The 26,184-nt window shown below is 49.4% G+C and overlaps 1 protein-coding gene and 1 long non-coding RNA gene across 2 annotated transcripts in view; both read right to left on the bottom strand.

Moving 5' to 3' along the window:
• The window catches only part of IGFBP2 (insulin like growth factor binding protein 2), a 29,929-nt gene extending 6,653 nt beyond the window's left edge, over positions 1 to 23,276 (bottom strand). The window contains exon 1 of the mRNA XM_007966218.3: positions 22,739 to 23,276. Within this exon, the coding sequence (XP_007964409.1) occupies positions 22,739 to 23,180 (442 nt within the window). The 5' untranslated portion in view covers positions 23,181 to 23,276. The remainder of the gene's footprint in view (positions 1 to 22,738) is intronic.
• On the bottom strand, positions 2,278 to 20,945 carry LOC140712602 (uncharacterized). The gene is made up of 2 exons (XR_012094309.1): positions 17,657 to 20,945; positions 2,278 to 17,232 (listed from the first exon to the last, which is right to left on the bottom strand). It is a non-coding gene; the product is annotated as an uncharacterized lncRNA (long non-coding RNA).
• Positions 23,277 to 26,184: the final 2,908 nt, after the last annotated feature.

Here is a 26,184-nt window from a genome sequence, read left to right as displayed (position 1 = left end):
AGGCCGATTTAGCGTGCACCTCCAGGCTAGGTTGGAGTCCTGCCTCACCGTGTCTGATCAGACCCAGACACCAGCCCACAGCTTTCCTCATCCATCCTGCCCTGCCCCCTGTGCTCCTCCACATGGACAGCAGCAGACACCCAGGGGCCCAGAGAAGCAGGCTGAGTGAGTCCCCCTGCTCAGCTGCCTGCCAGGTTCCCAAGAATCGGGACACTGAGTCACCCCATCGTGCAGCACAGATTTCTCAGTGCCAGCAGGTCCACACCCTCCTAGACGGGTGGTGTTGGGGGGAGCAACCATGGAGAAGAACCCCCCCCTTCCCTCTTCAGATGGACCCCAGAGGTCAGGAACAAAAAGGTGAAAGAAAAAGGCCGGGGAAAGTCTGAGATCAGACAAACCTGGACAACAAACAGAAGAGGTCAGGTTCAGCCAACTTTCCATCTCAACACTAACTTCTAATGCAGCACACAGACGCCCGTGCAGTGCACGCACTCATCCCCAGCCTCCCTGCCTCTGTCCCGCTGCCCGTCCCAGACAGGGTTCTGTCCCCAGACCTGAGTGGGACCATCTCAGGCTCCCTGCCCCTCCCCTCTTTAGGCACCAAAAACACAGGGGGAGAGCAAAGAAGCTAGAAAGTCTCCCCACACTCAACCCCTGCATCGGAACATAGAGAAGAGCCCTTTGCCTCCATCCCAGCTAGTCAGGATCAAAATGAGAAAGATAAAATGAAGTGGGAACTTCCAGTTCGCCGTCACCCGAGCCCTTGGTAGCTGAGATCACCCTTGGCGTCACCCTGCTTACTGCACCCTACCCAGCTTCGTGCCCACAGCGGCAGAAAGGATTTCTGGAGACCTGGATACCGCACTCAGAGGGTGTTAGAGAAGACAGGGGCTCTGGGAGTCTGCCGGTACTGCACCCTGCCACCATTTCTGGAACTCTCCACTCTGTGGACACGAAGTCTGTGACGCTCAGAGGCTCACCTGGCTCTACCCTTCTGGGAAGTGGCTTGGGTGAAGGCAGCCAGTCTCTATTATGGCTATAATGAACGACATGTTGTCTGGTTGGAGAAGGAAAAGGTAGCTCATGTGTAGCTCTATCCAGGAGCTTCTGAGAAGGCTCTGCTCACCCAGACTCGATGCCTGGAACATCCTCTGGGATCAGGGTCTCCACCTCAGCACTACTAACAGTGGGCCAGATAATCCTTTGCTGCAGGGGGCTAACTGTTTACTCCAGATGATGGGCAGCATTCCTGGCCTCTGCCCACCAGAAACCAGCAGCACCCTCCCCAGGGTGGAACAACAAAAAATATGTATTCATTCGTTGCCAGATGGCCCCAGAGAGGCAAAATCGCCCAGGGTGAGAATCACTGTTCTGGAGTTAGGCTTTTAGCCCAACATCTGCAAGTTGATAGCCAATTGCTGAAATGGCTCCAGGCCCCATAAAAAGCTAGTCTAGCTCCACTATATTCCGCATCCACAGCTAAGACCCCTCCGCTACCCTTCCATCTGCAGCCACACTAGCCCACAGTTTCTTGGGGACAGGGCACAGGGTCTTCTCTGGGCCTCCCAGAGGACTTTCAGCCTGCAGCTCCCCCCTTCACTAAGCCCTCTTGTACCACAGACAGTGACCAAAGAAGCATCCCTTGGCTGCATCCCAGAGGTCAATCCAACATTAATCCTCAGAAGAAGGCCCTCTGCAATCTCCGGAAACACATTTGAAAAAGGAGAGGGGCACACACAGATAAATGTGCATTTGGGCCTGAAGGCGCCAGGCAGGGCCAACTTGTCCATTAGGCTCTGGAGGCACAGTGTCTAGGACATATTTTTATTTCTATTAACATCAGAAAAAAAATTACTTTTAGATTAAAAAGTCTTAATATATAATATGAATATATTTGCACTTATTAAACAAGTTATAAAATATGGTTTGTTGTTGGTTTTTTGTTTTTTGAGACAGAGTCTTGCTCTGTCGCCCAGGCTGGAGTGCAGTGGCATGATCTCGGCTCACTGCAACCTCTGCCTTCTGGGTTTGAGCAATTCTCCTGCCTCAGCTTCTCAAGTAGCTGGACCTACAGGCATGCATCACCATGCCTGGCTAATTTCTGTATTTTTACTAGAGACGGGATTTCACCATGTTGGCCAGGCTGGTCTTGAACTCCTTGCCACAGGAGGCCCACCTCGGTCTCCCAAAGTGCTGAGATTACCGGGATGAGCCACCACGCCTGACCGTATTAGTCCATTTTCACACTGCTATAAGGAACTGCCCGAGACTGGGTAATTTATAAAGGAAAGATCTTTTTTTTTTTTTTTTTTTTTTTGAGACGGAGTCTTGCTCTGTCACCCAGGCTGGAGTGCAGTGGCCGGATCTCAGCTCACTGCAAGCTCCACCTCCCAGGTTTACGCCATTCTCCTGCCTCAGCCTCCCGAGTAGCTGGGACTACAGGCGCCTGCCACGTCACCCGGCTAGTTTTTTGTATTTTTTAGTAGAGACGGGGTTTCACCGTGTTAGCCAGGATGGTCTCGATCTCCTGACCTCGTGATCCACCCGTCTCGGCCTCCCAAAGTGCTGGGATTACAGGCTTGAGCCACCGCGCCCGGCCAAGGAAAGATCTTTAATTGACTCACAGTTCAGCATGGCTGGGGAGGCCTCAGGAAACTTACAATCATGGTAGAAGGCAAAGGAGAAGCAAGGCACCTTCTTCACAAGGTGGCAGGAAGAAGTGCCAAGCGAATGGGGGAAGAGCCCCTTATAAAACCATCAGATCTCATGAGAACTCACTCACTATCACGAGAACAACATGGGGGACCCGCCCCCCATGATTCAGTTACCTCCACCTGATCTCTCCTTTGACACGTGGGGATTACGGGGATTACAATTCAAGATGACATCTGGGTAGGGACACAAAGCCTAACTATATCACCTTGTCTCTGCTAAAAATAAAAAATAGCCAGGCATGGTGGTGCACACCTGTGGTCCCAGCTACCTGAGAGGCTGAGGTGGGAAATCACTTAAGCCCAGGAGTTAGAGGCTGCAGTGAGCCATGATCATGCCACTGCACTCCAGCGTGGGTGACAGAGTAAGACCCTGTCTCTAAAATGAAAAATAACCCACAGATGTCATATGCAAACCTGGCTCCAGGTCCCAGGAGGCAGGGGGTCAACTTGGCAGTGTTCCCCCAGGAGGACAAAGTTGATTTCCTGTCCTGAGATGTCCCAACCTCTCTGAGGTGAAGGTCAAGTTTGTCCACCCTCACAGAGGCCACCTGGATTCAAGGGTATGTTTCATTCCATTTCTTTATTGATCTCAGCAGTGCCAATGAACATGCCAATAAGATGAAGAAATCCACAGGCCTGGTTTGCTTATGCAAGGTCTTTGATGGTTTAACAAGACCATGCGTCAGCATCTGTTTCTTTCTCCGAAACAGGCTTCTGGACTCAAATTCAGTGGCCAGATCTGAACTCCACATCTTGAAGTAGAAGTCCAGGGAAGGGAAATGAAAGACTTGACTGGGCAGAGATCAGAAAGCACTGTAGGCTGAGAAAAGCCTTCATTCCTTGTTACTGTTCCCAGCCAAAGAGATTCAAACTCCAAAATCTAACTGCCTGAGTTGGAATTCAAGTTTTTACTACTGAGCTGTGCAGCACCAGACGAGTTCCTTAAGCTCTCTGTGCTTCCATTGTTCATCTGTAAAAAGAGGACAAACAGGATGCACCTCCTATGGGCCACTGGGAGGATCCAAAGAGATGCTGCCTACATCTACATGAGGGCCTGGCACAGTTAGGTACACATGGGGTTAGCTCTTAGCCACTTCCATTTCCTGCCTACCAGGGAAGTACCCACATAGTGCCCCCCGCCCCAGTCAGACAAGGGCATCATCACACGTTACCAAGTTCTTCCCATATATCCTCTTATAGGCTGCAGGAACAATCCACAGGAAAACATTCCAGATGTTGAACTCCAGCTAGAGATGGAATTTGCCCTCAGAACAAAAACACCAAGTTGTATTTTTTTTTCTGCCTAAGAGAGTTAAGTTCAGAATAATATTTATTAAGCAACCACTTATGTATGCAACTCCATGGGCTATGGTGCAAAGGTCACTATAAGAAATGGTTCTTAGCAACCCAAATGACATCAATGGAAAAGGTTCATGGGCTTAGGAATGGTTGATAGAAACCTACAAGGCCCCTGAAGAGACTTTCCCTGTAGATTAGTAAGCATTAGCTCTTCTCCCCTACATAGCATCTGGGGAAACGGATCAACACAGAAGCAAGGGATTCCACATACAGTAGGTTAAGCTTTTCCAAAGAGAAGTCAGGGAGATGATAGACAACCCCAGAGCCATTAGTTGGGGGCTTGAAGGGCAGGGGAGAACTGCCACCCCTGCCTTGGGTAGACTGCCACACCTTTCTACCTAAGACCCCTAGAGGAGAGCTGGAGATGAGGAAGGCAGATGGGATGAATAGAAATGGACCGTTGTCCCATTTTACAGATGGCAAACCTGAGCCCAGATGGACTACCATCTGAATTCACAGGAGCAAACACAACAACCTCTCTGCCATATCAGCAGTGCTTCACAATTATCATGGGGTCCCTACATTGTCTTTTGGCCCACCCTTACTAATTTAGCCAAGGAGAACAGCTGGAAGCTGACAGCCCAAGAGAAAGAGCCTTTATTGTTCACTTCCATGCATTCATACCCAGGTTTTCAGACTTAATTTTGGCATAGCCCATTTTTCCAATGTAATCCTGTTTGTTGCATCAGTGATCTTACTCATCAAACTCGTGTTCGATAGAAACTGACTCCCATAAAATCTCATTTTCTCCTAGCACAACGTTCTGACCTCAGTGCTGTATTTGGAAATTGGTGATTCCTGATCTAAGAGAGGCCTGAAAAAGCTTGCTTAGGAAACTAAGCCCCAAGAATCTAAAAGCACCTCCCTGGTCCTTCCTGCTCAGAGTATGTGGCCTCGGTCCTTATCCAGACCTGGTGAGGAAATGAGAGCTTTTCCCTACCTAGAACAATCACATCTTCCTAACAGTTCAATGTGTCTCCCTTCTTTCTTCTTTTCTTTATTCTGAAGAATAACTTTCTCCTCCTATCTCATGATTATCTTGAAATCTAAGAGCAGGGTTGGGGAAGAGGAGTACCACAGAGATGATCTAAGCCAACCCTGAACCTATCATTCCTCCAGGGGTGTTCACCTCTTGCAACAGGTAATATAGCATTCCAAGCCTTTCAAGAGTTAATTCTGAGTAATGGGCCAAGGGAATGAAGGCTGGCTGCAGCTTCCTGGTTCCACCCTAGCTGGGCAGAAAACTCATATGGCTCCGTCTTCGTTAATTTCTCCCAAAAGGCACTTAGCCTTGACATATGTTGGGCAATAGAATTAAATACTAACCACCATCCTCCTCCCCCTGCTCTCTAGACGACTCCACTAAGATCCATAACAGTGGATGATTCATTAACAAACTGGAATGAGCAGTGAACACCAGCAGTCAAGAACCCTGAATGCCAGCACTGCCCCTTGAGATTCACTCACGAGTCAGAACCTTTAACCTCTCTGAGCTCTAATTTCTCAAGTCTGAAAATGATATTAACAATTCTGCTAAAATGATGGCTGCTATTAAACAGGACATGATATTTTTACCCCTCAAACTCTCATTTTGGGCAAAACCAAGCTTTAGAAAAAAATGTGTGGTGGCCGGGCACGGTGGCTCATGCCTATAATCCCAGCACTTTGGGAGGCTGAGGTGGGCAGGTCATTTGAGACCAGGAGTTCAAGACCAGCCTGGCCAACACAGCAAAAACCTGTCTCTGCCAAAAATACAAAAATTAGCTGGGCGTGGTGGCACATGCCTGAGGTCCCAGCTACTTGAGAGGCTGAGGCACAAGAATCACTTGAACCCAGGAGGCGGAGTTTACTTCTTGCAGTGAGCCAAGATTGCACTACTGCACTCCAGCCTGAGCGACAAAGCAAGACCCTGTCTCAAGAAAAAAAAAAAAAAAAAAAAAGAAATGTGTGGACAATCAATTTCTTGAATGGGTAAATAAAAGGTATATCGGCCATGTGAGCAGAAGGTTAGGTGATGTCTGATCTGCAGAATGGCCAAATGCATGGAAAAAATGAGTTATGAGAGAGTTCTGCCATATGATCTATTTGCATATTTCTTCTAAAGCTTGGTTTTGATTGCATAAATTCTATATATTGCTAAATATCAAAGCTCTCTGCCATTTGATGGAAGTCCTTAAGCAAGAATGAATTTGCCTAAATTACTTTAATTTTGTTTACAGAATTTAGGGGGAAGGACAAAGGGAAGGAGGCCAGGCAGTGGCTCATAATCACCAAGCATGCTCAGTTGAGACAGCTGAGCATGTTGAAACACACCACCACATACAGGAAACAGCTTTTGTTGGAGAGAATTCAAAGCCAGTCCTCTTTGGATGGCTAATGGTGGTCACCAAACTCCACCTATCATGTGGCCACTATGTTCAACAGCACAGCCCACCAGCCGGCTGGGATTAGTAATTCAGGCCATGCTAGAGGTAGAGAGGGAGGCAGAAGTTAGGAAAAAGGAAGAGTAAAATGGGGGTTCTACTTGTTACCTTTTTAGCTAAAGTTTAACCTGAGGTCCTGAGACTTTGTGGGTGAGTAACACTGTTCATGTGTCTTCCCCTGACTTTTTTTTAAAGGTCAGAGGGAGCAGTGGCCTCTCACACTGGAATTCTGAATAGTGTGCACAGATGTCTGTCATGGTATAAGCTGGCACCCAGGACACATTCCAGCTTGGTTAATGACATCCTCCTGATTGATCCTTCTATCTCCTGAGGATACCCAGTTTCATTCACTGTAAACTCCCTTCCTATTCCTTCTCACCCCCTGAGCCCTTCCTTCCTGCAAGGGAGCCAGCCATGCAACACCTGACATCCTTCCATCCTTCAGCAACAGACCAGTCACTCCTGAGCATGGTTTTCCAACAACAGGTGGTCCCTCCTCTCCGAGTTTCCTTTGTGGTCGTAAATGACTGCAAACAGCCTTTTCAGATGTTTCAGATCCACAAGTCCCCTAGGTTAGAAGACTAAATGAGTGCAAGAACTGGCCTTTCTCTTCCGAGAATCATCTCCCTCCACTTGGAGCTACCACAGGCCAATCGCCCAGCTGAGTGCTGAAGAGCTCAGTGACCTCTGTGTTGAGTGGCAAGCCAAAGAGGCACTGGCCACTGCCCTTCCACGGTGACAGAACACCTACAGGAGATGATGCAGCACCAAGGGAGGGCAGAGAGGCCCCACCGGGCTGATGAATCCCTCCACATCAAACCGCTCTGCAAACTCTTTTTGGATTTCCTTTGGGGCACTAGTTTTTGGGTCTGAAGTCTTGGCCAAGCAATCCTAGTGCGGGAGGAAGGACTGAGGTTCGATCCTGACCTGGCCACCACCCCTAGGATTCTGAGTGATGCTAAGCAGGGTGTTGAACTTGGGCAGGTGTCAGCGTACTCGTGTGTAAATTCAGGGAATTAGACCAGGTCAGAGGTTCCCAAACACAGCTCTTCATCAGAAATCATCTGACGACCTTGCTAAAAATAAGAGCCCTGGACCCCAGCCCCAGAAAGTCAGAGGCAAGGACTAAGGAATCTGTATGTTGAGTGATACCTCTCCTCTCAAGCTCTGGCATTGCCAGGCCCCCATGCCTTTGTGATTCTCTCTGTTCTGTCTGGGTTTCCTGAAGAACTTCTTGGTGAGGAGAGAACAATGCCTCCTCTTTTCAAGAGAGGTGGTCTCAGGTACACGCTTTGCAGAGACACAGCCTTGTGAGCTCATCCACTCATGGGTTTGTAAACATACACATATGCTTGCTTGGATACCTGCAGAGGGGCCTCTCCTGGCCAGGTGTCATGGAGGTTTCTAGAGCATGCTCTCATGCTGCCATCTCATCTCGGGCTCCCCCCGAGTGAGCAGAAACAGCACAGCCTCTCCAGAGCTTCCCTGCGTGTGCACTCTCCAAAGGGCTCCTTTATAAACATCAGGGTCATTCCTGGAATTGCAAAGACCTGGGGAGGGTCAGGGCTGAGGCAGACAGTTAGAGAAAACAAAAACACGCTCAAATTCAGCCAAGGTCCTCTGGGGCCCTGGGAGCCACGCTGTCCTTGAAGAGCCAGAGAAATTGGTATCAAGATGGCAAACAGCACTATCAGCTTTCACGCCTTTCCACGGGTCCCAGACATCTCTCCTCGGGTTCAACTAAAGCCATCCAGGAACCTGGCAAGGTGACCTAGTTGCTGAGGCCCAAGTGAGTAGACTGTGCTTTGATTCAAACTTGAACCAGGGACTATGGGAATGGGAAGAATGTGCCTGACCCAGCAATTCTACTTCTCTCTACATGTGCACAGGGACACATGTACAAAAATGGTCATTACAGCATTATTTGTAGTTGTAAAAACACTATTAGCAACCAGATCCAAAAGTCTTTCAACGGCTGAAGGGATAAATAAAATCAGTAGGGTAATACAAAGGAACAATATATGGCAGTTAAAAAGAATATCTCTGACCTATGGATGTCAACATTAGATCTCAGACATCTAATGTTAAGAGGGAAAAGAAAACCTCCATGTACATTTTCAATTTTTTTCACAATATTGGACAATATTGGTCTTCTATCACATATATGCATATGATGCAATATATGGAAACATAGGCATATTAGTCATCTATCATACATATGCAAATCTACTTAGCTAAGAAAGATAAACACTAAGTACTGCATGCTAGTGGGCTAAATATCAACCACTCACAGTTCTGGGTGGTAGACTTGTGTTATTACATTGTTCTTTGTACTTTTCTGCATTTTTTAAATCTTCTTTTAAAAAAGTCACCTCTCAGGGCCGGGCACAGTGGCTCATGCCTGTAATCCCAGCACTTTGGGAGGCTAAGGCAGGTGGATCATGAGGTCAGGAGTTCAAGACCAGCCTGGCCAATATGGTGAAACCCTGTCTCTACTAAAAATACAAAAATTAGACGGGCATGGTGGCGCACGCCTGTAATCCCAGCTACTCGGGAGGCCGAGGCAGGAGAATCGCTTGAACCCAGGAGGCGAAGGTTGCAGTGAGCCGAGATCGCACCACTGACTCCAGCTTGGGTGAGAGTGAGACTCCGTCTCAAAAAAATAAAGTCACCTCTCACACCAACCACCCCTCACCTTCCTCATCAAGCAGAGCTGTCAGTAACCTCAAGTGTTCCTGAAGCCCTACTGGAAGAGGACCAAACAATAGTGACATGGTGGACATCACCACCACTCTCATTGGCCAGGGCAATGATGTTACCAGGGTCACTTGTGTACCAGTCAGAACCTAGCCCTGGGCTCCTGGCCAGTTCTCTATGCCATGAAGAACTTGGAAATGAGTCAGAAAGAAGACCCAAAGATAGCAGAAGAGGGTCACAGAATTAAGAAGGGGGAGATGAAGTAATCAAGATGACTCAGGCCTGACAACTGAAAGCCAAGGGACAAGCCCATCCCAGTGCTGCCAGAGGGTGCTGAGTGGTGGAGGTGTCCAAGGACCAGGAAAACCCAAGGGAAGGGAAAGAGCTGTTCTGTCTCCCCAAGGATCAGAGAGAAAACAGCCTTAAACTAAAACAGGAGAGATCCAAGTTAGAAGCCTTCCAAGAATTTCATAAGAAAGAACAAAACAAGTGATAAATTGCAGATGGGAAGAAATTGCACAGACTCCCTCTGGTATAACTTAGGAGAAACCTTTTGAGAAGGAAGAAGGATGAACAATATGGCTTCCAAGTGTCCAAAAGCCACTAGATTGCATTGATGAAAAGCACTGCTGTAGGTGGGAGGACGGGCTTGAGCCTGGGAGGTGGAGGTTGCAGTGAGCTGGGATCGTGCAACTGCATTCCAGCCCAGGTGACAGAGTCAGACCTTGTCTCAAAAAAACAAATAAATAAGGGCCTGGCACAGTGGCTCACGCCTGTAATCCCAGCACTTTGGGAAGCCAAAGCTAACGAGTCTCACCCTGGCTAACACGGTGAAACCCTGTCTCTACTAAAAAATACAAAAATTAGCCGGGCATGGTGGCAGGCGCCTGTAGTCCCCGCTAATTGGGAGACTGAGGCAGGAGAACGATGAGAACCCGGGAGGCGGAGCTTGCAGTAAGCCGAGATCGCACCACTGCACTCCAGCCTGGGCATGAGAGGGAGACTCCATCTCAAAAAAAATAAATAAGTAAAATAAAACAAATAAAAATTTTTTAAAAATTTTAAAAAGAAACGCACTTCTGGGTAAAGTCTTCTGGTAATTTGACCCAACTTTCTTCACAGTACTCTAGCCTGAGTTCATTGCCAAAAAGCTGTAGGTCTGTGCATTCTCTTAGTCCTTCTAAGGATGGAAGCTTCCTGAAGACATAAACTTGATCTTAGCTTCCATACAGCCTTCCATACTTAGTGAATAGAGGACAGGAGAGAACACATTCCGTGTCCTCAATTTACATTTTTGGAAGGAAGACACTGTGCTTTTTTCTTCCAAGACTGAAGAAGGAGAAGCCTGTCCAACTTGATTCTCTTACTTTCGTAACTTTATTCACCATGAAGGGACTTCATTGTTTAACATCAAGCTCTTCCCAAGAGCCTTGGTCAAAAGACTAAAAGAGCTACCTGTTTATTTGCATAGGATGTATATACATCTCTACTGACTTGATTTCTTTTTTATTCACCTTTCTAAAATGCTTTTCTTGTCCCCCTCCAGCATGAAGAAGCATGTGTTACAGGTGGTATGACAACTGCTTTATCATATGTTCTCCCAGCTGACACACAGCATATACTTAATGTTTACACATTAGAAAAGGTGACCATCTGATATGGTTTGGCTGTGTCCCCACCCAAATCTCATCATGAATTGTAGCTCCCACAATTCCTACATGTTGTGGGAGGGACCCAGTGGGAGGTAATTGAATCATGGGGGTAGGTCTTTCCCATGCTGTTCTCGTGATAGTGAACAAGTCTCATGAGAGCTGATGGTTTTATAAAGGGAAGTTTCCCTGCACAAGCTCTCTTGTCTGCCACCATGTGAGACGTGCCTTTCACCTTCCACCATGATTGTGAAGCCTCCCCAGCCACATGGAACTGTGAGTCTATTAAACCTCTTTCTTTTGTAAATTTCCCAGTCTTGGATATGTCTTTACCAGCAACATGAAAACAGGCTAATACACTATCAAAGAGCATCTAGCACTTGCCCAGGAGTACCCTGTTACATTAAGTCTTTTTCTCATTCTTCTGGTCTTTGCCTCACCATCTAGGGCCCATATCAGCAAGAGTGGTTAAGAGTCAAGAAAGGCAGTGAGCAAGCAGAACCATGAGATGGGATGGGAAGGACACATGCTTCTCCCAAGACCCACATTCAAACAACTCAGTTTCGATGATGCAGTCCCACAGCCCCACTTCCATAGTGTAACAAAGGCTGAATCCTACCAACCTTTCCCATCACCCTCCCCTTCCACTGTCCTCTTCTCCATCCCCATAACTCTGCTCTCAGATATTCCAGGCCTGACAAATTGAACCCACAGGATGCAAAAAGAAATTTAAAACCTGTAAAGATGTTCAGGATTGCTGGCCACTCTCAAACCAGCACAAGAAGTGTCTTGAATATAAATAAGTGTCTTTAAATAGGTCACCATGCTTTTCTCTGTCTTCAACTAAAGTTCACTAATTTTGTCTGATAGTATATCATATCAATCACCTTCCTTGGCTATGCTCTCATGGTTTAAGAGGCAGTGAATCAACCCAGAGACAACCAGCAGAGCCTCAAGTGGGAGTCCTAACTTCTGGGGTATAAATGGGACATGGTTGGTCATTAAGCTGTTGGTAGAACCACAGGCACAATGGTCATGACTGCCCCCTGGAAAACTCAAATACTGACTCCTCTCTGGACTCACTGAAGGCTTTCCAAAGCAAAGTGGCAGCTGTCCAGGTAAGTCACACCTGCTAACAGGATTCTTGAAATGACCAATCAGAAAACATCCAAAAACAGGTTTCTGCCATTCTCCTGTTCTGTGTTTCAAGAATCAGAACCTGCACTACCTCATTTGATTATCCGAGTTTCTGTGCTACGTGGCTTGCATGTTTACCGTTATTATCAAGCAGGCACATGAGGCTGATAATTTCTTATCCCCCTCACACTTGATAAATGAGCTAGAGAATTGGAGGCCAACTGCACAAAGTCATGTAGCCAGTGGCCAAAACCAAGCCCAGGTTGTTAACCAACCAGATGGCACCTGGTCACTTGGCATCACCTAAGGAAAGACTCTCAGGCAAGACCTTTTAGCCCCAGGGCTTAATTTCTTCCCCTCCCCATCTCTATGGGACCCCATCTTTCCCCAGAAGTAGGCTATCAGTCAGCAGCCCTGCCCAACCGCAAAAGCCTCTTTGATCCAGTAAACCCGTCCTACCCCACCCCCTTTATCCTGCCTGACACACCTCCTGCCACTGTTGCTACAGCAACTGCTCAGCATTATCAGGAAGTCACAGGGGCAGGGCACAGGGCACAAGGGAATTGCCATTTTCATTTTTTTCTTGGCCTTGGACATTTTAGAAAACAAGTTCACCACCCAGAGGCAACTTGGCACCTCCATCCAGAAGTAAAGACAATAGACCTTAAAGAAACTTCCTAGAGAGTGGCATAAAGGAACATTTTTGAAAAGATATGCCTTAATTACTACTTCCCAGGGAAAAGGAGCTTTTCCAGAAAGCAGTATATAATTCACTGCTTTTCTGCATGTGTGAGTCTGGTGAAATGGAGAGCTGGAAGAAGAATCTAGAGACCCAGACTACAATCTGGTCTGTGCTTGCCTTGGCAGTTGAACCTGAATGTAGCCTTGATTTCTTCATTTGTTAAGTGGAGAGAATTGAGGCTAAAACAGAGCTGAGGCAGGAAGTGGGAGGGGAGAACAATATAAAACAAACAAACAAAAAAACCCAAAATGAGCTTTCTGGTAGAAGCACACAATGTCTAGAAAAAAAAGCCATTTTGTTTATCATTGTTATATCACTTATTCTTTGAGGTGGCACCCTTTGTTTAGTGCCAATGACTGACTCTCTCCACCCCCAGAGACCAACCTGAATCCCTCCAGCTGAAACACCCCCCTCTTCTCAACTTCTAATAGAATGGAACACACTGAGTAGGCACAACTTCCTCCCTACCTCTAACCTACCAAGGACTTCCGGGGCTCAGTCCCCGTCTTCCCTTTGACTTCCTGGGTCAGACAGCTCAGTTCCTTGAATGAACACAGGCTGCCACACCTTCACAGTCCTCCACTAATTAGAAACCTCCCCAGGCTTCACTAGAGGCCAACTCCACCAGGGCCTATGGGCGAATTCCACTGCCCAGCAGCTGGTGGTTTGCCAGCCCCTGCCCCCTTCTCCCGAATCTTCCCTCCTGCCCTGCCTCCCACCAGCCAGGAAGAGATGTGGGGCTGGCAGCCAGAAGGGCCCCAAGGACTGCCAAGTGTCCCTCCCCCCACCCACAGAAAAAAGGAAAGAGAAAAATTCCTGACTACAGTCGCTCTGTATTTCTTTCCGGGAGAGCTGGCTTTTTGAGCAAAGTCTCCCTCTGAGTCTTGACTGACACCCAGGGGCTGAGCCAGCCCAGATCTTCCCTGGCTTTGTTAAGGAACAGGAGTGGCCAGAGAAGGAGGAGGGAAGAGTCAAGGGTTAGCAGCAAAGGAGGAGGAGACGCATAGGGAGATGGTCCATTCTTCAGGAGAAGAAAAAAAAATCGACATCCCATCCAGCCTGCTCTTTGTGAGTGTGGAGGGTGGGAGCAGATGAAATTACTCTGGAACTGAAAACCAACACATTTCTCTGGACCTACTATCCCATCTGTAAAAGGGGCTTTTCCTTTCCTGCCTCCACCATGGAAGCCCTCCAAGAATCTAAGACAAGTTTGTCCAACCTGCAGCCCAGGAGAGCTTTGAATGTGGCCCAACACAATTTCATAAACTTTCTTAAAACATTATGAGATTTTTTTTTGCAATTTTTTTTAGCTCATCAGCTATGGTTAGTGTTAGTGTATTTTATGTGTGGCCCAAGATAAGTCTTCTTCCAAGTGGCCCAGGAAAGCCAAAAGGTTGGACACCCCTGGTCTAACATGATCATCCATCCCAGATTGCCAGAGGCAGTACTGTGCCTTGTCCCCAGCCCTGATTTCACCATAAGTGTATTCTGACCCTCCGAGACTGAAGCATCTGCCTTCTCTGCTTTCCTGGGGCCTTGCCTCGTTAGATGCTGGAAAAGAAAGTCTTCGGCATCATTGTGCACAGACAGGCTGCCATTCAGAGGGCTTTTTGGTACCACAGATGGAATCAGACATTAGGTAGAACCCCGGTACTCAGAAGACACTCCCCCAATCCAGCGTTTCTATGGAGAATCCATCAGCCCCTTGCAAAATGAGATGCTGCTCCCCAACTCAGGAGTAAACTCTGGAGACAATGTAGCAAGAAAACATCACTTTTTTGGAAAGAGCTTCCAGTTTCTTTGCCAGGATCAAGTTCAGTGCATTCTGGCATCCCAGGTTCGGAGATGTGAAAGGTCCATTTTCCTGGTGCAGGAAATGGGTGGCATCGGGGGTCCTCACTGGCTTTGATGACTGCACAATTGCACACCCTTGAGCATGCCATATGTGCTAAATGTGCTAGGACCACTTGGATTCGCTAATACTTAACCCTATTATTCTGAAGTCTGGATCCTTGCAGACTTCCCCTGGAGGGCCAGCCATCTATACAGAGAGGACCTTCCCCCACCAGGAGATTTAGTCTCAGGGATTCTCCAGAGCTCTCTGGACACTGATAGCCAGAAGCCTAGGTCTTCCAGGTTGGCTAGCCAGGTGAAGGAGGAACTCAGCCCTGGGTTACCTGCTTATGAACAGCAAGGCCAGCATGAGAACCCAGGTGTCCAAGCTCTGGGGCCACCTCTGTTCCCCATAGTCCCTCCAACCCCCATTCTAGACACTGCAGAGAGAAGCTCCCATACCAGAAACAGTCAGTCCTAGACTTTAGGACATGGGATCCAAAGAGCACTGCCCAACTAATCAATTAAAAATGCAAGCCTAGCCAGGTGCGGTGGCTCATGCCTGTAACCCCAGCACTTTGGGAGGCCGAGGCGGGCGGATCACGAGGTTGGGAGATCGAGACCATCCCGGCTAACACAGTGAAACCCCGTCTCTACTAAAAATACAAAAAAAAGTAGCCAGGCGTGGTGGCGGGTGCCTGTAATCCCAGCTGCTGGGGAGGCTGAGGCAGGAGAATGGCATGAACCCGGGAGGCAGAGCTTGCAGTGAGCCGAGATGGTGCCACTGCACTCCAGCCTGGGTGACAGAGCAGGACTCCATCTCAAAACAACAAAAAAAGCAAGCCTGATGGCCTCCAACCATTTATGCACTGCATTTATATTGTATTTATCAACTGCATTTATATTGCATTTAAAGCACAGTTTCATTGCCCTTTCCACAAGCGGCCTCGCTACAGCCCCGTGAAAGTAGGTTGGAGAGGTATGGATATTTCCATTCCTAGGTGAAGAGATGGAAATCAAGTGACTCATCACCAAAATGCAAGAGCTTAGGTTTTATACGTAGTTTATAGCTTTACGCACATCTGCGTAGCTGACCCAATGAAGTATTATCAATTTCTGATTTACAAATAAGAAAACTGAGGCTTAGCAAGAAGAAATCTCTTACCTTGGGTGATTAGTACATGGTAGACCACCTGGGATTTGAACATCCAGAAAGGAGAGGCCTGCCTGACCTTTCCAGTTAGGCTTTCATTTTAAAGGCTAGCTAACTGTCAAGGAGACATCACTTGCTAAGACTGTTAAGGCAGCTAACATGTACAAGAACCTACTATGTGTCAGGTACTTGCCATTATCACAGCCGTCCTAACACGCACCCTGGGAAAGAGGTAAAATCACTGTTATTTTACCAACAGGGAACTGGCATTGGAGGAAGAGCCTTACTAACTACTGAAGTATTAAGAGACGGGTCTGCAATGGAACCCAGGTCAATTTGACAGCAAAGGCCAGGCTGCCCGCGCCATCATCTGCTACCCAGCAGCTCTTCTCTCAAGAGGCCCACCCTGTGACTTTTTTGTCCCTCTTGACTGACCTCTGTACGCTGGCTACTTACAACTGTGAGGTCCCCAAGCTCCAGGACTTGTGACTCTCCATGGAGTCAAGGGAATCTACATCATTGAAATCTGGCAGAAATTTCTTGTACCCCATACATCACCTGCAAATGGCAGCTGTCCAGGAACAAAACTGCTGGCCAATACGGCCAAAAGCTTTTCTCCGCCAACAGCACAACTCCTTGCCCAGCCATGGAGGTAGAGGGGTGCAATGCGAAGGTACCCAGGTTAGCCTCTCAGCACTTTGGTATCGCTGAGTCACCCAGTGTCCACACCTGTGAAAAGGAGGTAGAACGGCCTCCCTCGCAGGGAGGTGGAAGAGAGGAGACAAAGTAGGCACAGAAGCCAGTTCATAATAGGGTGAGGACAAATGCGAGCACCACCAATCTCCTGGCAGCTGCCTGCCATCTCAGTGAAATGCTGGCCAGGGACAGGAGAAGCAGAGGGGTCTAGAATATCTGCCAACCAGGTCACCAACTTCCCTCACGAATTCAAGGCAGCATCTCCCTCTTCCATGCCTTGGTTTCAGCAGAAGCCGCGCTAGTGCTAACCCTTATAGGAGAGAATCCCCATTCCCTGGCCTATAGAAGTCCTTTCCCTCAAAGGCCAGTCAACCACCCTCCTCATTTAAAGATTCCAGTTTTTTCAAGCATTATAGTCTCTAGTCACCTACATAATATCCCTCTGATTGGATGGATCTCTGAGGTTGAGACCACTATATTTTCCACACCATTTTTGAGCCCCGCCCACCTACCTAGCAAGCAGGTGTTGCAGCTGAGCTGGAGTGGGAAAAGCATGGAAGGGAGAAGTGTGGGAGAGGAAAGAATGGTCTGCAGGGACCAAGAGGACAGCATGGACAAGGCAGGAGAGGGAAGAGGGAGTCGGGAACATAGAGAGAAAGGCTGAGACAAAATGTACTCCCCGGATACAAAGTTCCTTAAAAAATTAAAATAGACCAGGTGCAGTGGCTCACACCTATACTCACAGCACTTTGGGAGGCCAACGTGGGAGGAAAACCTGAGGTCCGGAGTTCGAGACCAGCTTGGCCAACATGGTGAAACCCCATCTCTACTAAAAATACAAAAATTAGCCAGGCATGGTGGCAGGTGTCTATAATCCCAGCTACTTGGGAGGCTGAGGCAGGAGAATTGCTTGAACTCTCTGGAGGCAGAGGTTGCAATAAGCCGAGATGGCGCCATTGCACTCCAGCCTGGGTGACAAAGCAAAACTCCATCTCAAAATAAATAAATAAAAAGAAAAATACAAAAGAAAATAACAATTCCCAGATATACAGACTCTTTGCAACAACAACAACAACAACAACAACAACAAAAACTAAGCTTTTTCCTTTTGGGTACAGTGTTTTAGTACATGGGAAGGACCAACAACAAAAACAGACGTGGACGTGGCCTCACAGCCCCTTTCTGTTTCTGCTCCTCCTTCATTCCTTTCAGCAGCCCCCTGTCCTGTCCTGCTAGGCATCGTAGGTATTTACCTGTTCTCCATTCCCTTTGGTGCAGAATTTTCAGAACTTCCTCATATCGAAATCGAACAGTTGTGGCCAGGTGCGGTGGCTCATGCCTGTAATCCCAGCACTTTGGGAGGCCAAGGCGGGCAGATCGCTTGAGGTTCAGGAGTTTGAGACCAACCTGGCCAACATGGTGAAACCCTGCCTCTACTAAAAATACAAAAATGTTAGCTGTGTGTGGTGGTGCACACGTGAATTCCCAGCTACTCGGGAGGCTGAGGCAGGAGAATCGCTTGAACCTAGGAGGTGGAGGCTGCAGTGAGTCGAGATCGTGCCACTGCACTCCAGTCTGGGCAACAGAGCGAGACTCCTCATCTCAAAAAAAAAAAAAAAAAGAAAGAAATTGAACAGTTGTACCTCTCATTTTCTATGGGAATGAACAGCCCAGCCGAGAACCAACTGGAAGCCACCTGATAACTGCAGAACAGTTCTCTCCAAGTCAGCTCTCAAAGGTCAGATAATGAGTGAATGGATATGCTCCTCCTTTCTGGTAACCCATGGCATTTTTTTTTTTTTTTTTTTTTTTTTGAGACAGAGTTTCACTCTTGTTGCCCAGGCTGGAGTGGAGTGGTGCCATCTCAGCTCACCACAAGCGCCATCTCCCGGGTTCAAGCGATTCTCCTACCTCAGAGTCCCGAGCAGCTGGGACTACAGGCACGTGCCACCATGCCCAGCTAATTGTTGCATTTTTAGTAGAGACAGGGTTTCACCATATTGACCAGGCTGGTCTTGAACTCCTGACCTCAGGTGATCTGCCCACCTCAGCCTCCCTAAGTGCTGGAATTACAGGCATGAGCCACCGCGCCTGGCCAACCCGTGGGTTTTTTTTTTTTTTGAGACGGAGTTTTTTTGCTCTGTCGCTCAGGCTGGAGAGCAGTGGTGCAATCCCAGCTCACTGCAACCTCCACCTCCTGGGTTCAAGCAATTCTCCTGCCTCAGCCTCCCAAGCAGCTGGGACTACAGGCATGCTCCACCATGCCCAGGTAATTTTTCTATTTGTAGTAGAGAAGGGGTTTCACTATATTGGCCAGGCTGGTCTCCGAACTCCTGACCTAGTGATCCACCTGCCTCGGCCTCCCAAAATGCTGGGATTACAGGCGTGAGTCACCACGCCTGGCCCCATGGCATTTTTATAGAACTAATTTCCAGCCCTGAGCCTGAAGGAATGATTTGCCTGAAAGTCTTAAAGCTCAGTACTGAAGTAGGCCAACAGTGAGTACTATCTAAGCCTCCCTCTTCCCTCTGCCTGACAGGAAACTCAATAGTCCACTTGGCCAAGAGCCATTGTGTAGACAGACCCTCAGGAATACAACAGATGGGTTTTTCTCTGCTTCCAGCCTCTACTACCTATTCTAACCCAGAGATTCCTGTGCCCCATTTTTCTCAGATTCCTTAACATTGTTACATAGAATTTTTCTGTTCTCAAACCTTCCTCAAATATCTCGTCTAAAGAAGTGGGTCATTATGACCACACAAAGGGACCTATCGCAGTAAATGTTTTGGGCGTATATGGAAGGCGAGTAGGGAAATTTCAAACAAAGACCCGGATTCTGCAGCTTCCTCCAACTGCAGTCCACCATGGGCAATGGCAGCCCCAGGCGTCAGAAAGAACGCCACTTGCCTCACTGGTCCAGAATCTGTCGGGCCACACCCTTCAGAGAGGCCCTGCCTCCAAGGCCAGGGTGCACACTGCCACACCCTGCTTGGTCTCCTAGACAGGCGCTTCCCCATCTCCTTCTTTCATGAACAGTGGTGACTGGTGACTCAGGCAGCACTGCTTAGCAGAACTAGTGCTGGGAGTTCTGTCCAGATAGGGGGAAGGGAGGTGGAAGGTAGTGGTGTTAACAATCAGTGACAGTAGATCCCACTCATTTCCCTAGTCTATTTTACGACTTTGAACTCAGTATGCAAATTTATGCAAGACGAGATGCAAAGCAGTACTCTGAGCCAGAAGTCCCGTTGCTTTTTCCCCCTTTTTTTTGAAGCTGCACTGAACCACTGTAAATCAGTGCTCGCCTCTTCCCCCCTTTATTCTTCCCAGGCAACTGCAGATGCAGAGCCTCCCCAGGCCCACCCGCCCGCCCGCCTGCCTGCCTGCCTGCCTGCCTGCCTGCCCGCCCTGGGACTTTGAATGACTACACATTTCTATAGCACCTTTATATGTGCAGCGGGCCAGACGGCCACTCGGGCGGCCCCGCCCCTCAGTATAATCCCCTGCATTGTACACGGTAGGGAAGGAGGCTGGGGAGATACTGAGGGAATCAGTCTAGCCCAGCCTTAATTCTGAAAGGGCCTGGCCTGGCCCAACCCTGTTCCCTCCTCGACCCTGACATTTCTAGGCACTTCTGTCCTCTCCACCACCAAACACAAACACATGCTTTTAGAGTCCCAACTTCAAGCAGATCTCAGGGTCTCCTTTCGGTTTTTCTTCTAGGCCTACCCACCCCTTCCCCCAAGTCTGACTTCTCAGTTTCTTTGAACCAACAAGCCCCAGCCCACCATCCCCGTGGGACACAGGATCACCACCACCCACTCCTTCCACCCACTGATGTGCCCACCCCCACCCCTGCATCCTTGCCATCCCCAGGAAGCCAGCAGCAACACAGCCCCTGAGTCCCGGGAACAAAGACAAAAGAGCTAACAGCAAAGCCGGAACTGCTGAGGTTCGCTGCCTCGAAATAAGAGGGTATGTTTAAAATTCTCAAAAGCAACCTGCTCAAAGAGGAATGCAGGCTGGAGGGGGGTGCTCATTCTTCGGAGGGGAGAGAAGAGGGGACGGGAGATGGAATGGGAGGCAGAGGATTCAGTGCTAAGATCTCCGTCTGGGCCAGGCCCCACCCAACTCGGACCCAGCACTCTCCATCCAGTGACCCCAAGTCTCTGCCCCAGCCTAAGACCCTCTCCCGCACAAAAGCCTCCAACCTTGACCCCTTTTCCTCCTGCACCCTCAGGCTCCTTCCCGAAGTGCTCCCCTCCCCCAGCCCTACTCTTTCTCAGGCACCCCTGACATTGGTCACTTCTTTTGAGTGCACCCACTCAGCTTCCAGCCCCGCCCCCCACCTTCCACCCCTGCTTAACATCCCCTCTTCCCAGGCTGGTGCACAAAAATGCGGAAGGCGTCTGGGCACTGGGGAGGAGAAGGCAGCTGGGGCAAGCTGGCGGAAGGGAGTCCCATAACCAGGCAGAAAATCCAGAGTGACATTCTTCCCATGAACTCACCCCATTGTCCCTGGCCTCCCCTGACAACTCCCCCCCCCCCCCCTTCAGGCTCCTGGGAAAACTGAATGGGAGAAAATCTGCCGCATCTGTTCCTGGCTAAAGACCCTAACCGGCTTCAGGGATTTGGGAAGTAGAATTGGTTTTCAGGCTTAGAGTGAAACGAACGAAGAGTAGAAGAAAAAAAAAAAAGTAAAACGTTAAAGAAGGAAAGGCATCACACACTTTATTAAAACCGTCAGCAGCCGAACCATCCTATGAACTTAGAGGCCTTTCAAAAAGTTCACCCTGCTGAGGAAGATGTTTAGTTTGTCAGAGTTCAGCTCAGAAACTGCACAGCACCTCCCCGGTGGACCGCAAGGGGTGATGAGGAGGAACGCAGGACTAGGGGACAGGCATCCCGCAGTGAAAGGATTTCGTGGGGGCTTTTTCCTTTCATTGTTACTTTCTAAGAGAAGCAGGAGGGAAGGGTTAACTTGCAGGCAGGCTAGGGAAGGAAGCGAGCCGGGGAAGAAGAAAGGGACTGAGAGGCTCCACTCAGAGGAAGCCCTAACTTGATCTGTACTCCAGATCAAAATGTGCTAAAGAAACAGAAGAAAGATTTCAACTCTGACCCCTAATTCCATTCTCAAGGAAAACAGGGGAAAAAACAATAGCAGACCAGGAGAAGGGAGGCGGGCTGGTGCATGGGGTGGGGGGCTTACGAAGACCTCAGAAGCTAAAAAGCAAGATTCTTGTTTTCAATTTTTCTTTTTAAGTTTGATAAACTTAGCCTCACTTGCTTTTTCAGCAACAGCAGCAGGCAGCGGACACTTTTCACCTCTGTCTCCAAGAGGAAAGAAAATAATTACAGCTTCCTCCCGACCACTGGGGCAGGAGGCTTTCGTAATTAAAAAAAAAAAAAAAAGTGACCTCCTTAAAGACTGGTTGTGTCCCTCAAATAACTTTTTGGGAGGGATGAGGGCCCCCGAACAAAGAATATCCGATCCCCATTCTATCCTACAGGAAGGGGTCCCTCAATTTAGGATACGGGCGGGGGTGGGGGGTGGCAACGCATCTCTCTTGCCTTTCGATCTGGGGCCCAGATGCGAAACTGCACAGCCTGGCTGCCCCCGTCCCGGGAATGCAGCTGGCGATCCGGCTTAAGTTACATTGATTCAGCTGCTAGGAGACCCCTCGCCTACCAAATGCCTCCCTTTTATTTTTCCATTCAACGTGGTAGCAAGAGCCCTGCTCGTTCCCTAGGGAGAAACAGTAGTGTTCGTTTTCATTTTTCTCCTAAGCGACCCATCCTACAAAGTACCAAGTCCTTTCTTTCTAACTCACAACCCCAGTTGAAGGAAGGGTCCCTTGGGACGCCGGTGCCTCCTCCTAGCTTACCTCCTCTTCCAAGGTTCCTGGCGTCATTGGCACCCCGCAGCCTCGGCCTCCCAGCAGCGATCCCACCAGGACCCTTGGGTCCTCAAGTAGTGCCCCAAATAAGATTCGAGTTCCTACTCCCATGGATCTGACCACCGTCCCCCTTCTCAGCAAATCCCTCCTCCAGAATAGAAGTCTGGGTCCGTTCCACGCGGGTAAGACTATGGCAACAGGGATGCCTTGCCTCTCCCCATTCATCCCCACCAAATGAGTCGCCACGGCTCTTCCACTTGCTCTAACTCCAGTTCCCCTCCCTGGGCCTGACTTCCGGGTCCCGCTCGCAACAGTCCCCCTTGATCTGGTCCAAGGTCTCCGCTCTGCCGCCCTTAAAACAGTCCGTGAGGTCCAGCCGCCCGTCGGGCTTCCCCGCTGCCCTCCAAGTTTCTCCCAACTACTTGTTCCAGCCCGCGTTACCTGCAACCTGCTCCGGGCTGGCGCCATACTCGGCGTCCCGGCGCTTCTCACAAGTGCCCTCGCCCATAACCAGCGCCTGCAGGGGCAGCTCGGAGCCCGGGTGGGGATAGCAGCGCAGCCCCTGGCCGCAGCGCGGAGTGTAGACGCCGCATGCCTCGCCCTCCAGCCGGGCGCACACCGAGCAGCAGCCGCAGCCCGGCTCCCGGACGAGCTCGGCGCATGGCATGCGGGCTCCTCCGGCCACCGCGGCCACCGCGGCGGGCGGCGCGACCGGCGGGGGCCCGCAGGCGGCCAGGCGCTCGGGTGTGCAGGGAGGGCAGCGGAACAGCACCTCCGCGTGCGCCCCGCCGCCGCCGCCACTCGCGCCCAGCAGAAGCAGGAGCAGCGGCAGCAGCGGCGGCGGCGGCAGCGGCAGCGCAGGGCAGCCCACTCTCGGCAGCATGCTGGCGGTCGGCAGTGCGGCGCGGCGAGCGAGCGGGCGGGCAGGTGGCACGGCCCTGCGAGCGCGGGAGCCGCCTCCTCCTTTTCTTCCTCCTCCCTCGCCGCCGCAGCCGGGTCCTAAAGGGCCGGCTTCTCCCCGCCCCCTGCCTTCTCCCCTCCCCCTTTTGGAGACCACTCCCTTCCCCCCGACACTCCCTCGCGCCGGCAAGTGGGTGCGCGCACGCCCGCTCGCCCACCCCAGCGTTGGCTGCGGGCTCTGGGGGTCGCCTACTCTTCCCGGGCAACGTCCCTCCACACTCTTCTGGCCCTGACTCTGACTCCTGGAGGAGAATACGGATAACTCGCGGGTTTGGGTAGGACCGGCGTGGCGGTGGAGAAGAGCGCGTGCTTTTGTCTGCTCTCAGTTCAGTTCGCGAGGACTTCGTTTGCGCACTTCCCATGTAGCCGGCACTGGGCTAACCGCTGGTGAACACAAAGGGCATACGGCACCGTTTTGACCTTCCAGTAGATTTTCAGTCGGCTCACACCAACTCCTTCCATCCCTTGGTATCACCCGCCACTGACACGTGGCTTGGAACAATGACTTCTTGTTGGGTGGTTCCTGCGGAGTTTCAGACCCGTCTAGACCAGGCTAGACCCAAACAGCCCCAAATGGTCTTAGTGACTATTGCAGTTTTCCAAACCTGGGAGCTCGTGACTACAACCTATGAGAACCCTAAGTGCAATGCCCCGCAAAACCTGCCCCCTTCCTCTGCCCCAGACCCCCTCCCTTCTCCGCCTGCTGAAATAATCCCTTAGCACCCTGGGCCCCCACCTACAAATCTCGAGGCACTTGTTGCAGGACAGATCCCAGAACACCCATTTGCAGGGGTCTTGGAGAGGTCAATCAGCTCTCCAGGTGTGAGAGACCCGCTCTGGGGTAAGGCCATTTATGGCTGTCTTCAATAATGCAGATGGACAAGGATGACCTCCTTTCATTGTTCTGTTTGATTTACTGAGTCATCTACCCAAGCCGCCCCCAACCCCCATCATTCCAGGCTGGACTCAGCCATAATCATCAACCATCTCCTGGGTTGTGACCCTAACAAAGACCCCTGTCAGAGAGATTCCCTGGGTGAGAGATGGACCATTAAGCTGCCTCCACCGCAGGTTTAATCTCCCTATACCTCAGCGCCCCTCTTCCCCAACCAGACCCCTCCACTCTGGCTCTTTCTAACTTTAAGGCTCAGGGCCTGTTTGATTCAATTCAACAGCTAGTTAACCCAGTGGCCACCTGACTCTGAAGGTGACCTAGATGCCTCCAGGAAGGCAAGTTCCTGGTCTTAAGACACTAAGCTGGGAAGAGTTATGGGGAAAGACTTTGGTAAGATAAAATAAATAAATAAATAAATGTTTATCAGAGGCTTTGAATAAAAGAAATATTTTGGTAGAGAGGTGATGTGGTGGTTGAGGAAAGGGGAGTTTCTTGGGTGAGTGGGAACTGAAATTGAAGCTTGTAATTCTACCAGAGGAAATGGACCGTTAGCAAGGGCACAGGCAGAGGGAACACCTGAAGCAAAAACACAGAAATGGGGCCGGGCACGGTGGCTCACACCTGTAATTCCAGCACTTTGGGAGGCCGAGGCGGGTGGATCACTTGAGATCAGGAGTTCAAGACCAGCTAGCCAACCGTGGCCAACATGGTGAAACCCCATCTCAACTAAAAATACAAAAATTAGCTGGGCATGGTGATGCACGCCTGTAGTCCCAGCAACTTGGGAGGCTGAGGCAGGAGAATCACTTGAACTTGAGAGCTGGAAGTTGCAGTGAGCCAGTATCGCACCACTGCACTCCAGCCTGGGCGACAGAGTGAGAATCATTTTCAAAACACGCACACGCACACGCACACGCACACGCACACAGAGAGAGAAATGGGAAAATGAGGCTGGGGATCAGAAAGTCAGTCCACTTCAGCCAGAGTGCAGGATGCTTGCAGAGAGCAGCAGGAAGGCAGGAAAATCCAGTTGACTGTATGGAGGTTTGGCTTAATATGCTAGGCAGTAAGGATACAGCATCCATGTTTGAGCAGAGGAAGACATGGACAGAGCTGGACTTCTGGAAATCATTAGCACTATGTAGAGTGCCGATCTGAGAAAAAAAAAAAAAAAGTAAAAAAGTAAAAAGCACTATGTACAGTACCAATCTGAAAAAAAATAAAAATGAAAAAGACACAGGAAGGATCGTGATCATGCCAGCTTCATTCTCCCTGGTATCTCCTGCCTGCTTTGTAAGATGTTTCTGTTGGCCCCACCCACTGAGCTGTCCCTGTCCCTGCAGAGTAGGGACAGGGTCTAGAACAGCACTGTCCAATAGAAATCTACTGCAAACCGCAAACTTGAGCACATGTGCAATTGTAAATTTCTAGTAGCCATATTAAAATATAGTAAAAAGAAATAGGTGATATTTAATAATATTCTTAATTTGGCGGTATATCCAAAATACTATCATTTCAGTGTGTAATCAACACTAAAATTAATGAGAGTTAACATTCCTTTTCTTATACTAAATCCTCAAGTTCCGATGTGTATGCTATACAGCACATTTCAGTTTGAAATAGCCAAAGTTCAAATGATTGATAGCTGTGTGTGGCCAGGTAGCTAGCAAATTGGACAGCCCACAGTTCTAAATACTGCCTGGCACCAGATAGGCACTCAATAAATATTTGTTGAGTGAATGAAAAGTACAATCTCTCAAAATATTCCTGGCAGGGCCCCTCATTCTCTTTCTGTCTTAATTGCAATGCCCAGGAGCTGGGGATGAAAGGCTGTGATGAGTCTATTAAGAGGCTAAGAGTGGCTGGCATTCATTCATTCATTCATTCATTCATTCATTCATTCATTCACATGCAGCTGCTCACTGACCTTTTGAGATTCATTCTCTTTCCACCTCCTTTAAAGTTCTTGATCTTTTAGCCAAGAGCAGTGGAGATGAGCAGGCAAAGTGATGCTGACTTGACAAATGCAAAG

Source organism: Chlorocebus sabaeus, chromosome 10 (assembly GCF_047675955.1).
Source record: "Chlorocebus sabaeus isolate Y175 chromosome 10, mChlSab1.0.hap1, whole genome shotgun sequence".
NCBI classification, from domain to species: Eukaryota; Metazoa; Chordata; class Mammalia; order Primates; family Cercopithecidae; genus Chlorocebus; species Chlorocebus sabaeus.
Note: the sequence above shows the minus strand (reverse complement) of the source record. Positions and strands in the feature narration are given on the sequence as shown.